Source organism: Betta splendens, chromosome 24, assembly GCF_900634795.4.
Source record: "Betta splendens chromosome 24, fBetSpl5.4, whole genome shotgun sequence".
Lineage (NCBI taxonomy): Eukaryota > Metazoa > Chordata > Actinopteri > Anabantiformes > Osphronemidae > Betta > Betta splendens.
Window position 1 is genome coordinate 622,427 of NC_040901.2, and position 17,008 is coordinate 639,434.

The window sequence follows — 17,008 nt, forward strand, 5'->3', positions numbered from 1 at the left end:
TCCAGGCTATTTTGGGCCAAACGCCTGTGGCATGGATGACTTCATTGCCTAACTCAAATCTTTATGAAGCAGTAAAAACGTTGCTAGGTCAACATAGAGGCGACATTGTGCTTTTTTTTTTTTTTTTGCTTTTAGAACAAATTGGCACCACTGGATAGAAGATAAACTGCTTTTATAATGAACATCTACAGATGGATGAATAATTGCTTTCATTACGCCTCTATCTTGACAAGGTGACTTTGACGTAGTGAAAAGCATTCTACTGTGATGAAACTAGAATCTCCCACAATGTGAATGCTTGTTGGGACAAGGACAGAACAGTGAGTGAGAAAAGCTCATTACCATAAAAAGGATTAAAGGGAAAAGTATTAAACTGCAAAGCGTTTTTACTGTGCAGAAAGAGCATCTAACCCTAAACCACAGTGTTCTGGATAAAGCTCCTCCGCTTTCAGAGAGCAGCGCGGCTATCGGCTGACAACAAGCTCACAACAATTACTCTAAGTGGAGCTAAACAAATTCAGCAGTCAATTTAGCAGTGGACTCTGAGGTGGATGAGTGGTCGGAGGCGTGGTGGATTTGATGAGAACATTTTGGTATTTTTGCAGTTTAATACTATGTTTGAAATGAAACAGCTGACTTTAAAGTCATCTTATTTTGGATTTGCTGGATTACCATAAAACTAGTGCACATGTCCCTTCACCAAGGCAGACCCCTATTTTACTGAGAAAAGTAGGTATAGCTTTTTCTTCATTTGATCTTTCTTTAGAAAGATTCACTGAGCTTTAGCTGAGGTGACTGAGTCACACGTGCATATTACTAATAAAATTCTCTTCTAGAAAAACAAAACTAAATTTAGTTACTTGCAGACATGTCTGTGCTATTCTCTTGTTAGAAAATTTCCTCACCTTACAGTACATGTTCTAATCTATTCTATTAAAAATGCTAAGTTGTTTTTATACTGTACACACTGTGCAACATAACATTCAAGGACCTCATCTGCAGCCTGCAAAGAAGTCTATTTTATGCAGAGATAAAAATAACTTCGACTGATTTGAGTTTTCACATCATCAACACACCAGTGACTAGGTATTACTGGCAGCAAAACACTGACTCCAACATGGAGTGTGGGTTTACTGGGATTTTCATACCAATGATGGATTCATCCGTATTGTTGTCATATTGCTAATTTGTTCCAGTAAACAGTCAACAAACCAAGCTTGATTTGGCAAGCATTAATAGGAAACATGAGCTGGGATTAGACCGTCATGAGACAGGTTAGTTTTACCCTACTGATGATGTGTTGTTGCAATAGTAATTGCCACCAAGGCTCTTTATACACAACACATTTTTGTTGTGTATAAAGGTATATTTTTTGTTGTTGAATACAGCAACCTAAATTGGAAAGAACCTAAATTAGTTTGATTTGAACTAGTTCGCACCCAGAACTCTGATGTTCCTATGATGCTGGAGCCCAGATCAAAAGAAAAACATTACTTAGGTAATTTGGCTTTGAGCTCGTTTTCCTCTGGGAGTGCATATTAGGTTTTATTTAAGCCACTCTAATAAGTATTTTACTACCTTCAAATCTTGCATCAGCTTTGGTAGGAAAAAAACAGATATTTATACTACTCGTGAGATAAGTGCCACTGCTGACTGACTTCTTATTCATTTCCTCTGAGGGATGCTTGGTTTCTTTGGACTGGAGGGAGAAAAAGAGCCAAGGGCTTCCGAAATTCCTTACACTTTTCTTCCCACTATACTAAGAATGGCTCTTAGGGATCCTTCCCATCCCAACACCTAAAATAAAATCGAAACCAACAAAAACAACAACAGACCTGAACTGGGAGAGCAGCCTGGTCAGAGGGAATTCCACACAAATTCCTGTATATTTACAATGCCGGCCACCAAGGCTCTTAAGCACTGGGTTCACGTTTCTGCAGGTGTGCCAGGGCCTGAGTTCATGCACTTATTTTAATAATCCAAGTATATAATCCAAACGGTCAGACGTTTCAGACAATTTGTACAAACTGACACCCTAAACTGATGAGAACAAACAGCAGGACAAACAGAAAAAGGTTTCTTTTCTGCAACTTTAATTTAGAGCGGCAGACATTTTTACTATGTGGTGACACATTGATCCTGCTTCCTATACACCATACATATTATGTTGGTAACATTAATGTAATGTTTGATGAAATGCCATTGTGCATGATTTCTAAAAATTTAGTAAAATTGTGTTTCTGTATGGTTCCTGGTTTTCCTTGTATTTTTTTCCCTTTTTTTCCATCGTCCTCATCCTGTCATTTACTCACCTTTCCCATCTGCCTCCCTCTATTGAATTAATCATTTTAACATTTCATCAAGAAATCCTTTTCACTGACTCCTAATCCCTCCACATCAGTGTCCTGTTTCCCAACTGACCCTGGCCCAACACTCTGGTGTGTTCAGTCAATCAGCAGCTAGAAAAGCCAACTGACACCTGACCACAGGGATCAGCAGGGTGAGTTAGAGTCAAGGACCAGGATTGACCATCCTTGCTCTACATATATACACCCAACAGTCATACTGCCAGATTACCTGCTACAGTAATACTTGTGCTATTGTATCATAGACCATGACTTTCTTCCCATCACCAATTACACTGCTTTCTTGCCATGCTATCATAATCACAATGCCACGAGAGACTCTACCTAGTCAAGCCATGTGATCTCAAGTCCTATATATAAAAATTCTGCATTTATCTCAGGTTTTGTTAATGCCATGGGCTTATATTCAATTGTGTATCGATTTCCAGAGAAGGGGTTTTCATTCACGCAATGTATTCACACTTGTTAAGAGAGAATATTGTTGTGTCATGTGCTCTTGTTAGTCAAGTTATTGGGTGCTGGCATTCATTACTGTCAAGTTCCGTGTGTATTGTCAAATCACACCACTGCTTAAAAAAATTAGCAGTCTCCTTGATATAATCAGTCTGCAACCTGTTGGAAATGCCGAAACGCCATGTCATATATACCACTGATTTTTTGGTTGATTTACATTTCAATGATTGATCTACTTTACTACTGTCTTTGAAGACTATTATTAAAAAGGCTAATGGCTACACCCATAACATAGTTGATATAAATATATGATATGATATAAAGCCTTATTAGTCCCACAGTGGGGAAATTTGTTCTCTGCATTTGACCCATCCCCGCGGGGAGCAGTGAGCCAGCGCAAAGTGTCTTGCTCAGGGACACACCTGATGCCGAGGCAGGGATCGAAGCGCAGACCTTTGCGTTCCGAGGCCGAACCGTTACTAACTAGGCTACCAGGCCACACAGATCTGTGCCCAGGCTACAACAGTACTGTTGTTGTCAGAGAAAAGTTTGAAGTAAACATTTTAGCCAACAAACATGTTCTGGAATCTCACTTCAGAAGTTTTTCCACATAAAAGGGATTTGAAAACAACAACACTGCCACATGACTGTCTGTTTGGATCAGTGTGGCTCAAGCATTCAACCACAAATTCTTTCTAATCACATATTTCTGTTAGGTGTCTTAGTGTGTTTAAAAGTCAGCATCAAAAAGGAAGAAGTGAGGTTTAAACATGTTTTATGTGATTGCTAGCATCCCTCTTCCCATTGTTGTCACTGTATGGCTTAATTATTATGGGGTCTGAATAATTTAAAACTGCTCTTTCCAGAAAAAAAAACTTTTGTTGTAGTCTTGGGTTTGGCTTCTAACACCTTTGTTAACCACTAACACCAGTTCCACTGTAGTAAGGCTGTGATCACTATGAACAGTTAACGACAGGCCTGGGTCTGCTGTGCTGCCCAGACTCACTGAAGGACCAGACAGTTGAATGTGGAGGAACATGCCATGATTATAGACCTCTGATCTGAGACAATAACTGAATCTCAACATCCTGACAATGAAATCATGTGAAACCCATAGGAGCAGATAGTAAACATGTAAACAAAGAGAATATTCATATGAATACAGTTACATACAATACATGTGTCTTTCTGAACAGGCCAAAGGCTATGCAGCAGTCAACAACTCCTTGGTCTGCAGAGTGACATCGGTAGGAAAAAAACAAGATGTGCAATTCTGTAAAGAAGGATATTAGGAAATCCTTAAACTGCTGGGATAGACATTTTGCAACATAACAGCTGTCAAAGTAGCTTTAAATGAACTACTCTGGAAAGTGATAATGGATAATACTTGCATTAAAACATTAAATCAGCTTTGGAAAGTGGCTTTGAAACAACCAATTACCTGGTCCTTGAGGGAAGAGCCAACCTTCTCTTCTTTTAACCTGATTTGACTAAACTTTCATTCATTGACTTACTTGAGAAGTTTGCATTTAAGAATAAAAGGAAAATACAATAAGATGCACTAAATACACTGTTTTTACTGTGAACTAGAATGAGGTCTTCCTTGTAACTGAAGCCAAAACACAGCCGGATGGTCCAACCTTAATCCTTCAATCCAAGTTCTATGTGGTTATTGGTGGCATTTATTAAAATATTAAATGTGAGCCGCAGTCACTTCCCAGCTCAAACACACTATCTTTAGCTCCCTTTTTCTGATCTTCCCTGCAGACTTAGGTTCATAAACCTGCACTTATTTTCTCTTTTCACCCAGGCACAAAGCCTTCCTCAAATCTCATAGACCAAAGCAGACAAATCATTTCGAAAACTAAAGAACACAAAATAAGATATACATTTTATACACTCTTAATAAAACTACAACTAGAAACCAGTTACTGTAGGTAAGAATGACTACATTTAGACTACAGAGCTACCAAGATGCACTTTATTGGTTCTGTGACTTTATACAGTTTTCATGCAGAATTTATTTGAATCTGATCAAAGGTAACGACTACAGTTGGTCACCATTTATTAGTTTTAACACTGAGTCATTATTAGTTTCACATAAGTATACACCTTCTTCCTTCATAATGTGCGTTTGATTCAAGAGGTCCTAGTTAATGTTGCACTTGACATTGATTTACTCCCCCATTCCTTTTATTAAACTCCTCAGTCAAGCTGCATAGAGATTGCTGGTGAAAGGTCAGTCCAGGAAGTCACATATCTGACTCAGACACGCCAGAAAATTGTCTTAAAACCATTTGGCCACATAAATTTTACTCTCTCCTCACCAAACAGTGTTGAGAAGCATCTTTCATAGTGGGGATGCTCTGTGTATTGCCTTTGGTTTAAAGCAAATTATCAGACAATAGAGTAATGAAATATAGTTACAGGTTTTCTTCTTATATACTTGAAAAACTAAAAGGGGCCAAATACTGTATGGTGCATCACATTAATATGGAAAACAGAAGTTGAGCATATTAAGGTACAAGCCCCTTCATTAAACTAAGTTAATTAAAGTCACTGGAGCAGCATGTCTAGTGTAAGATGCTTGGGAATACTAAACAATAGTTACAGCAGTTACAACCATTTCCAGAAGTACCACCATCCAGACCTGTCTGACTGAGAACAACTTCATAGCACACACTGCTGCCTTCCATAATGTACATCTTCCCCTCTAATTACATGTTTTTGTTCTGTGACTGTCTTTTGCCATATACAGAATGGGCTTATTCAGAAATGCCATGTAAATCCAAGTAGCATGTGTGCGCACACACACACACACACACACACACACACACACACACACACACACACACACACACACACACACACACACACACACACACACACACACACACACACACACACACACACACACACACACACACACACACACACACACACAGGGTGTAAGGGAAGGAGAAAGACTCATGAACATAACACCATGTCTCATTGCGGTCACAGACACTTTAATGGTAAAGTGCAGTGGCATATCTGCAGCTTAGAAAGTTGTTAGATGCCGACTCCACCCCCACCGCTCTGTCATTTATTTCAAAGAGTTTACCAAAGATGCCCACTGCTCATCTGCGGCTGCTGAGATGTGGCAGATTAAATGATACGAGCAAAGGGAAGGACGGATTTTCTAAATCCAGAGATCTGTTATACAGAGGCTGTTAGATGGTTTAAATGTATGCTTGATGAAGGTCAACATGAAATGTGCATGTGAGGTCACATTTAGTCACAAAGGCTTTAGCTTTCTGTACTGTACAATTACTGTCAGGCTCCCCTGCATTTGTATCAGAATAATATATTTGGAAGAGGACACAATGCTTTTACTTATTTGTAACAGCTATGTCTATGTTTGCTTTATGTTGTCCGTTGGTATTAGACTAGTAAAGATAGAATATTAAATAGCAATAAGAATATTAAATAGCAATAACTAGGGCACACCATTCATTCAGATACATAATGTCTCTGTGTAGTCTTCAGTTAAATATCAATTTCATGATGAAGCACTTCATGATAGGTTTTGCAAAAGAACAAGGGAAATGTATGAGCCCAATTTGCATGATGAATAACAAATAGCCAGGATCCTGCCTTTATGCATTTTTAATTCCAGTTCTAGTAACTTGAATTCTGAAGTCGATCAGATACATGATGAACATATTGTCAGAGCAAGGATCTGCACACTCACTACTGCTACTAAGCTCATCTTTCCACCCTAGGAGCAACTGAATTCCAAACATCCAGTACATGTGAACTGCAGAACAGAGGCTCTACAGAGAATAAAGCAGGTACTGTAGCCACCCAGAAAAAACCTCACTTCTGCCGCCTGGTGTTTTCAAGTTGCACAGTGCCATTTTTACAATGATAACCAGTACAAAGATAACAAACATCTCTCAACAATATGACAAGCTCCTTTTTGTAAAACTGAAAACAGGACATCATAAATCAAGTGTAATTTCACATCAAATGACTACAAACAGCCATCAGATGCCACATATGAATTTTTCTATAAGCTCAAGTGCCAACAGTTCAGGCTGTAATATAAGCTGTCAGATTCAGATCTTTACCATGTCTGAAGTTACATTGTCAATACCTGCTTTTAGACTAAAACAAGCTAAAAACAAACTAAAACAGGCACTTTAACAATCCAGACTCATCCATCAAAACATGCAAATAATTACTAAGGTGTCGAGGTGTAACCCTGGGGATAACAAGAACTGCCCAACCCCATGGCACACAAGCAATTACAGACCTGAGTACGATCTGTGAGGTAAATTAAAAATGAGATGAGATATAGCTCGTTTACCAAAAATCCACCCAACCACAATCATTCACACACACACACACACACACACACACACACACACACACACACACACACACACACACACACACACACACACACACACACACACACACACACACACACACACACACAACTAGCCAACGAAAGATTAAGAGTGAGAAGGACAGAGCTACAAAAAGATAAAAATAGAAATAGAGAAAGAGAGAGACATTGAGAGAAAGAGAGCGACAGAGTGAGCGAGCGAGAGAGCGCAGACGGCCTTCACCCTGAAGCAACCGGCTGCCTGAAGACATGGCACCCCTCATTAAAAATGACATCAGAGCAGGGAGGGCCTTCTACTAAAGGTAAATCTTCACAATGCTGTAGACCAGCTTGGTATAAATACTGTGAGCCCAGTGCCCTGAGAAGCAGCCGCTCAGACAGACAAACTTCCCAGCTAAGGATATAAAAGCACCTCCAGTAGAAAACCCTTGTGATCACATCACTGTTTCTTTGGAGCGTAAACCTGCCGGTAAGATGGCTTTTTATTCCTGACTTCAGGTGAACTAAAAGCATTCTAACTGCAGAGTGGCTTTTCTTACTGGGTTGCTGCATACACCAATGTTGTATAGTTTCTGTGTTAAGACTCAGATACAATGTTACCTGCTTAGTTTGTCAAACTGGTTGCTTCTTTCATTGTGTAAAATCTAATTATAGATTGCAATTTATTAAGCATTTTGCTTACTGATCCAACTGATCACCAATTGTGCATGAAAAACCTGCACCACTTGTAGTGATAGTGCATTATAGTTTTCACTAGTTAAAAACCTAACAGAAGCAGAGAAACATCTCTTCTCATGAACTCAATGTGTCTTTGCAGGTTTCGCTTCACATGATGGACCTGAGGGTTTCAGGCCTCCTTCTTGTCCTCCTAGCCTTGGCTGGGGCAACTCCACACTACCAAGTGAACAAGAAACCCTACCCTGTGAAGAGTCATGGTGAGTCACATCTCCTGTAAGAAACATTTATGTAAAACTATATATACACACTATTCTATATACTAAGAACAATTCATCTAAGACAAATAAGCAATCATAAAACATGCATTTGTATAACTTCAGTACAATATTTAGAATCCACCCATCCCACAACTGATTTTCAAATCAACACTGCTTCAAAACAGTATACATTCAGTGCATGACTAGCACATGTACAGTATAGCTGATTGAGCAGTAGAAGCAAAGTAAAACCTAATGGTGTTTCTCTAAAATACTCTGAAGACTTACGGTGCAAATTCTGAAGGCCAGGTATGCACTTTAAATATGAACCATGTACAGTCAGCAGAATCCATTTACAATTTCTATTTGCCTGGACTTAAAAACAACTGTGACCAAGTGTAAAACCAATCATACCCAGAACTGAACACGAATCTGACTTCTTACTTAGCTGGAGATTCAAGTTTTAACATCATTATCATCAGCAAAAGCACTTTAAGCTTTTAAACCTTGGATAAAATTCAGTCTTACACGCAGTAAATATAAATTAGAACCACAGCACCACCCTCCTGCATAAAGTATCAAGGTACAGGTCCAGTACAAAGGATGTCACAAAAAGTGCATAAAACTGCCTTAAACTGCCACGTGGGGAAAGTATACTACAAAAGAGCACTTGTGACTTGGACAAATTATGGTTTCACAAGAAACTGCCACTTTAGCATGTGTCATAAAAGTTAAAACTTCATAGCAATGGTCATGGACTAAACACCAAGGTGATGTATACTAAACAATGAATTAAATGTGATGTTTAAACCATTTTGTTTTTGAAGAGCTTATGATGTGGTCTGACTGTGTACGTTGACCCAAAATAAGAGACTTGTACGTGTGTGTTCCCCAGCAAAACTGCTTTGTGGTATTACAATCACATCACACAATTAAAGTGAAGAAAACAACACAAGCTGCTCAGTTCAGCTCAGTTCAGACAGAAAACCCAACAAAAAAAACACCACAAATGTATGTTCATTGTACTTTAAGTCTTTTTTTTAATTGACTAAAGAAGATAAAGAAGAAAGCTAATGCCTACCTAAAAAATGCCAAACATAAAGTGGTTTAGCTCCTACTGGGGCCAGTATTATCACCTTCAGTTTGTGGTGCGTCTGGCTGCCAAATGGTCCAGCTTTGGCAGAAAATGTCCACTGTGGAAATCCAGATACATCGTTGTGTGGTTTGTAAATCACAGGTTCGTGAACACATTCTTTCAAAAGACCATTTCAAAAACCAGGCCGGTATCTAACAGGTCACTGTTTTGGCAAAGATGCATTCAAAATTATGATGCATAAAGGAATGTTACGTGAAACGGCTTCACCACAGATAATGTGTGAGCACTGATTTGACTTTACCGACTTTAGCTGAAACGCTGATATACTGATAAAATTGTTTTCAATTTTAGATAGATAGATAGATAGATAGATAGATAGATAGATAGATAGATAGATAGATAGATAGATAGATAGATAGATAGATAGATAGATAGATAGATAGATAGATAGATAGATAGATAGATAGATAGATAGATAGATAGATAGATAGATAGATAGATAGATAGATAGATCAAACTAGAAGTATATATAAAGAGGCAAAATTAATTAAAGAAAAATATTTAAAGCCAACGGACATTATGTATTGTTCACATTATCCTTATTTCGACTTTACAATAAATATAAATTCTTTAGTGATTATCTTAAATTAAATAGAGATATGTCATTGTAAGCTAGTTTGCATATATGCATCATCATAGAGTCAGGTGAGATACTACGACATTGTAATTAGTGCATCATACTAACTTAATTACATTACTATGTATCTGTATTTCTTTATTTACCAGCCGTTGCAGGCCCTACTGGTGCTCAAGGTCCTCAGGGTCCTCCAGGTGAGCCAGGACCAATGGGGCCACCTGGACCTCCTGGAAAGAGTGGTGTAGGACACACAGGGCCACCTGGCCCACAAGGACCTCCTGGACCTGCTGGGTACTCTCAAGCAGGTAAACCTGGTACACCAGGTGCCCCTGGAAAATCAGGTGCCCCTGGCATCCCTGGTGAAAGAGGTGCACATGGTGCACCTGGCCAGATGGGACCCAGAGGTGCACCTGGTGCACCTGGATCACCAGGGCCTGCTGGACTTTCTTCTGTTGGAAAACCTGGGCCAGCTGGCCTCCCCGGAGCGATGGGACCAAGAGGAGAGCCCGGCCTAAAGGGACATTCTGGTCATCCTGGTTCTCCGGGTCCAAAGGGAGAGAAAGGCATTGGTGTTCCTGGGGTTCAAGGACCACCGGGTGCAATTGGACCAATGGGTCCAGCTGGTATGCCTGGAAAACCTGGAATGGGTAAACCTGGTGTTCCTGGCTACCCTGGAGAACCTGGCAAGGATGGTTTGCCAGGAAGAGATGGTGCTTCAGGGCCAATGGGCCTCCCAGGGCCAAAAGGTCACACTGGAGCTCCAGGCACAGGAGCACCAGGAAAACCAGGCGAGAATGGTACTCCAGGTTTGCCTGGACCCATGGGGTCTAAAGGTCCACAGGGTCCAGCTGGTCAACCAGGCTCCCCTGGCATGCCAGGAGTTGGCAAAACAGGTGAACCTGGAATACCAGGCAGCAGAGGTTCCCCTGGTACCCCTGGAACCACTGGTCAGAAAGGAGAGCCAGGGCCAACTGGTTTCACTGGTCAGCCAGGTGCTCCTGGTCCTATTGGTCCAGCAGGTCCACAGGGTGCAAGAGGATTCCAGGGTGAGGGTGGCCCTGCAGGACCCAAAGGTGACACTGGCATGGTAGGTGCGCCTGGCCCAAGAGGAACCAAAGGAGAGCAGGGAGCCCAGGGGTTCACTGGGAAGCCAGGTGTACCCGGAGCAGTAGGTCCTGCAGGAACTCCAGGACTTCATGGTCATCAAGGTCCTAAAGGTGCACAAGGTCCCACTGGTGCCCCAGGAATCCCAGGTGCAAGTGGAGCTCCAGGACTAAAAGGACATACAGGTCCACCAGGAGCACCAGGAAAAAGTGGTGAGAGTGGAAGGCCAGGACCCATGGGGCAAGTAGGGCCCTCTGGACCCTCTGGTCTCCCTGGGCCAAAGGGTCATCCAGGTCCCCCAGGTCTGCCTGGCCCAGCTGGCTTGACAGCTAAGGGACTTTCTGGTCCCCAAGGCCCACCTGGAATTCCAGGTACCAGAGGTCATGATGGTCTTCCAGGCCCTGCTGGTCCTCCTGGTCCACCTGGCCCACCAGGAGAGATCATCTACCATCATGAAAAGAGCATGCCAATCAAGTCCCATGAGGTTATGTTGCCTCATGAGGTGATGAAAGCCCCAGTATCTGCCTTCAGTGCTTTGCTGACAACAGCCTACCCCCCTGCAGGAAGCCCTATTGTGTTCACCAATCTTCTGTACAATGGAGAGCACCACTATGACCCCAGCAGTGGTGTGTTTACATGCCAGATCCCAGGTCTCTACTATTTCAGTTATCATATGCATGTCAATGGTGCCAACGCATTGGTGGCCCTCTACAAAAATGAAGAGCCACTTGTTTTCAGTTATGATGAGTACAACAAGGGCTTCTTAGATCAGATGTCCGGCAGTGCTGTTCTTGCGTTGCACACTGGTGACAGAGTCTATGTCCAGATCCCTGATGAGGAGAGTAATGGTATATTTGCAACAGATAATGTTCACTGCTCTTTCTCTGGGTTCTTGATTGCTTCAACGTGATTTCACAAATCCGAATTAACCTCAACACCTTACAAATACTCAACTACTCACAGAAATAGACAAATTTGCAAAATTTCAAATTAAGATTGTAGACTAAATATGGTTGTGAGTTTAGAACTTTGCCTCATACAAATGACATTTCTGCCTGACACAGGATTTAATGTTGACAAAAAGTTTATAGCATATGCTTTCATTGATCCCTTTTCCTAGTACATCTCTTGTGTGGATTGGTCCTTTTTAATGACACATTATTAGAAGACTTTTTTAAGTGGTGCTCTACAACTGCCTGTAACATTTACAGTATGTCTCTTATTTGTGTTTGTTTGTATTAATGTCTGTTGTTTAAGAATTTTCCTGTAATATAAATACAAAAGACATGCAAAACGGTTGTACTATATATTAGCAGAGATCAGCACATTCTCACAAGCACTGTGACATGCAATAAACACAGAATGAGAAACTCAAAGTGCATTTTTATTTTCCCAACAACAATGTCCCATTTGATGTGTTAAGTTATGTACCACCTAATGACCAAAACACAAAATAAAGGTTCTAGTCTGAGAAAGAAGAAATATCTTCTGTATACAGTGAGTGTTGTTCTTCCTTAAAGAGTGTAAAGTAAACAACAAAAGATAGCTCATTCATTCTTTATGTAAAGACTGGGTCACTTTGTAACAAAAGGCTTACCTTTAAATGCAGATGTGTTGTAATTGTGGTCTATGGCAGCAAGCATGTCTTTCCAAAAGTCAGAATTGACCTCACTTCCTCGCTGTTCACAAAACAAAGTTACATATTTAAAACTTTTTAAAAGGGAAATTAGTAATATATATAAAATTTTCCCTCTGTATACAGTGACTCTGTGTGTGTGTGTGTGTGTGTGTGTGTGTGTGTGTGTGTGTGTACACATGATAACTGTATCTTTTACCTTATGAATCATGTCCACAACTCTGCCACAGAGAAGCGCACCAGGTAGATCAAAGTAGTTGTCATAAAAATAGTATTTTGCTGTACAGACCAAAAAACAGAGTTCCCTTTATTGTGAAAGACAATGTCATTTTCTCTCAATGTCTTTAGATTTATATTTCTTACACGCAATCCAACATACCACTAGCTAATACAAGTAATTTATGTGTTCAGTAACAGGTGGAGTAACTAATCATGCACCTGATTAAGTGCTTCACGTGTTTAATGACTACTATGCTACTATGCAAATATGTGCAAGTGTAGTCAAATGTTTTTGAGTCTGTGGTGAACATCAAAAGTTAAACTTCAAGGTAGATTAAGAAAAAAAAAAAACACTTTCTTTTATTTTTTTCCAGTGGACATGGCAGGCCTAATTTCCAAATGTGTGCTCATATAGGGTTGAAAATTGAGAATGTAACTGTTAAGCAAATAAAATCTATTTGAAATTGTAATGAGAAAAATCTGACACCACATACACATTACACTACTGTACATACAAGGCAGTAAAATATGAATAACATACCAGATCTCGTAAAGGACGTATTGAGGCTGTTGAAGTGCTTCCACTCCCTATTAGGGCCATAAAATTTAAGGATTTCTTCTGTGCTGAGGTCAGTTGTACCGTGTGTCGCTCTAATCAAGCACAAAATAAAACTTTTTATTAACTTACTCTTAATGTCTGAGAGAACAATGGCAAGCTCTGGTTTGGGGGCAGACAGACCATACCGCAAGACAGTTCCATCTTCGGCCAGTTTCACAATGTTTCCATCCTCCAAATCCACAACTAGTCCTTTAAAACTAACAAAGTAAACGTGTGTTATAAATACCATAAATGCAGTACTGCACAAAGATAGTGACCCACATCAGAACTGAATTGTACTGTAGACACATCCAGAGAAAATTACAAAACTAAACTAAAATGAATATGACCTAATTTTAGCTTCTTGTAAAGGGCCTCGGCACAGACTACTACTTTAATTTCCGCTGTGCACCGTTTTTCAACTTGACAAGGCGGCCTCAGCAGTTGACCGCTAAGCATATTGACAGATGCGAGCTATTTTTAATCCAGATGCGCTGTGCTCCTGTTGCCCAGGTTGCGGGTTCAATCCCCTCGGTGAGGGGTTGCATCAGGAAGGGATTCTGGTGTAAAAACTATGTGAATCATTCGCTGTGGCGACCCCTGAAAGGATAAGCTGAAAGGAGTCACCTATTAGCTTTTTATAAATAATGTAGATGTCTGTTTGAGTGAAAGTAACAAAGCAGAAATTACATTTAGAGTGATATACATTTGACCCTACAACACACTTGACTGGTTTATAACCAGATGCCCTTTAGGATTCGTCTGCTTACTCACCAGAAATCCCATGTAGCAGGAGTTAGGTTTAACAGGTCCTTGTCATAGCCTTTATGCTCCACAAGAAACCTGGCAAAACTCTCATAGATGAGCTGCATAAAACATAAAAAAGGTACAAGTAGCAGTCATAATGCAGAAGACAACAGCAACTGTGAGCCATTATTTAAAATGGGCCTACAGCATTAAATGCAATTACCCACATACTGTATGGCTTGTATTGTAAAAAAAACTAATTTGGTCAAAGCAAACTATAACTTTAGTGTGCGAACATCGTGTGACCATCTTTTGAAAAAAAACAAAAAAAGGTAAAAAACTCAACTCAAGAATCTCATTAAATTTCGCATCCACCACACAAGTTAATCACTGACTATGACCACCTAAAATGTCTATAAAGATATAGGATACATTAAGATTCATAATTTATTATCTTATGAGTCAAAACTGTGATGAAAATAAATGTTGTGTGTGTATCGGATGCAAACATGAAACACATTACTCCATACTGGTGCAGTTTTCAAATTTATTAAGTTAGTCAAAATTAGAGCACTAGAATAGTATTCATTATAAATACTTACATACAAGGTGGATATTTGACAGGATCTGGTAGTTTATATGAATCGAGTCAACCGATTCGTGGAAATTCCATCATTAGTTAAGTAAGATGTCACTGCATTGAGAGTATTAGCAGACATTACATATGTTACATTTATGAGGCAGGAGAAACAAATGAATGAACGCCAGGCCTGAAACTACAGGCATCATAATTATGCAATTCCAGTGAGAACTCCAGCTCCTAACCAATAAAATTAAATAGTGTAGATGTAAGTCACGAAGATATTAGGTGCCAATATGCCTGGGAAAAAGGGGGAGGAGGGGTCACTGCATGACTGCAGCATCAACACCAAGCATCAGTCCACATTCACGCAGCGAGCACTCTAATTTCCGCGTGCACCGTTTGTCAAACTGACGAGGCGGCCTTGACAGTTGACCGCTAAGCATATTGACAGAGTGAGTGCGAGCTAATTTTAATCCAGATGTGTTGCGGATCGAAGCGTCGCGACCACTGTATGATTATGTAGCGGAGCTAGCTGCCCCCGCGCTACACGCACTCACCCTAGAGGTCTCCTTCAGATGGTAGCGGCACAGCGTGTGGTCCAGGTCGAAGCCGATAACATCACAATCAGACAGGCTGAAATATTCACTCATTGTAGCTGAGGCTGGAGATAAACGGCGGGCAAAACGCAACGTTACTGCTCACACATGAACTTGCTAGCGGCAGCACAACACTAACTACCGCTTTGATTTGTCAATGTCACTGACTGACGACGAGGACGGGGCTCGTAGATACTCAGCTCACTGGTGCAGCGGAAGGACTCGTCTGTCGCTGTTTATTCAGTGCCAAACCTATTCTCGGTGAACGGTTACCGTCAATAAGTTGTCCATTTGTAGACAGAAGTTAGACTCTTGTGCGCCAGAAGAAGGCGACAGAGAGGCGAGTGCGCGAGCGTGCAGTTCTTCCGGGTATGAAACCACATCGTAACATACAGCATATATGCGCAGGGTGAATTTGGACAGCGAGTAACACTGCCGCAAGGAGCGTGAACAAACACGCGCAACGTTTAATAGCAGAGTCCACACTTGGTGCTGAGTTAAAAACTAGTAAGGACGTTGTTGATTGCTCGCAATTAAACGTAACAGACAACGTGCGCATGTCAGATGGTTAATCGAGAAGTATGGTGGTCCTGCACTGTCAACATAACATAGCAGCTCAAAGTGAACACTAGTTCACTAGTGAAGGTCAAAACACTTAATAGTAAAATGCATTCTCAAGGCCAAAATCCTCATAAGTGAACTTGATTTTCTCTAATACTACACCAGTTTTGCAGCCGTTGTGCCATAATAACATGTCACTGAGTACCTTTCCACTAGCTGGTTGACTAGCCAAGCTTTCATTGTTTTTACTCTGAGGAGACTGCGGTCTTTTGGAGTGAGGGGGCCACTCCTGAAGACCTTCTATGACTCTGTGGTGGCATCAGCCATCCTGTACGGTGTGGTCTGCTGGAGCAGCAGCATCACAGTGAGGGACAGGAAGAGACTGGACAGGATCATCAAGAGGTCCAGCTCTGTCCTGGGCTGCACTCTGGACACGGTGCAGGGTCCTGGCTAAACTCACATCCATCCTGGACCAGGACTCTCACCCACTGGAGGACTCGCTTTCTGCTCTGGAGAGCAGCTTCATTAACACACGCATCCACCCTCGCTGTGTGAAGGAGAGATTCAGCAGGCCTTTTCTCCCTGCTGCAATAAGACTCTGTAATAAGCAATGATACATTTCTGTAAACCTGTGCAATATTAGATGTAATACTCATAATGTGCAATAATCCACCTCAGTATCTGAATCTCTGTTTATATGTGTGTCCATGTTTTACTTCCATGTTCATTCTTAATACTGAGCTGTTGTAAGATCCAATTTGTCTGCTGTGGGACTAATAAGGGCCTTCTTATTCTAATTCTATTGTTTCACAGTTTCTAGTAGTCATGTAGTAATAACTAGTTGCACTAAATGCACCTTGGGAAATAGGGAAGTGGCTCTGAAGAAGAAACTCCAATCAGTGAAAATTGTTCCCTACTAAGTCTGATTAGATTTCAAAGATAGCTTCTTTTAGAGATAATAAAAACATGAAAAGAAAATGTATTTACTAAATGTGCAAATGTAGTTAGTATATCAGTGTCAGTGCCCTCCGGGTTCTCCGGCTTCCTCCCACAGTCCAAAGACGTGCATTAGGTTGATTGGACT

At 40.8% G+C, this 17,008-nt stretch overlaps 2 protein-coding genes across 4 annotated transcripts in view; one reads left to right on the forward strand and one right to left on the reverse strand.

Moving 5' to 3' along the window:
- nt5dc1 (5'-nucleotidase domain containing 1) overlaps nt 1-15,783 on the reverse strand; it is a 40,350-nt gene extending 24,567 nt beyond the window's left edge. Inside the window, exons 1-6 of one of the 3 annotated variants that reach the window (XM_029140781.3) lie at nt 15,325-15,744; nt 14,212-14,303; nt 13,584-13,655; nt 13,381-13,490; nt 12,820-12,899; nt 12,582-12,663 (exon numbers count right to left, since the gene is read on the reverse strand). In XM_029140781.3, coding sequence (XP_028996614.1) covers nt 12,582-12,663; nt 12,820-12,899; nt 13,381-13,490; nt 13,584-13,655; nt 14,212-14,303; nt 15,325-15,417 — 529 coding nt within the window. In that variant the 5' untranslated portion in view covers nt 15,418-15,744. Of the gene's footprint in view, nt 1-12,581; nt 12,664-12,819; nt 12,900-13,380; nt 13,656-14,211; nt 14,304-15,324 lie in introns of all 3 variants that reach the window. The other 2 variants (XM_041069500.2, XM_029140780.3) reach the window with 2 other exon arrangements.
- Nucleotides 7,463-12,360, forward strand: col10a1b (collagen, type X, alpha 1b). Its single transcript, XM_029140779.3, has 3 exons — nt 7,463-7,681; nt 8,030-8,147; nt 10,030-12,360. Exons 2-3 carry the CDS (start codon nt 8,042-8,044, stop codon nt 11,892-11,894), a joined length of 1,971 nt encoding a protein of 656 aa, XP_028996612.1. The 5' UTR covers nt 7,463-7,681; nt 8,030-8,041; the 3' UTR covers nt 11,895-12,360.
- Nucleotides 15,784-17,008: the final 1,225 nt, after the last annotated feature.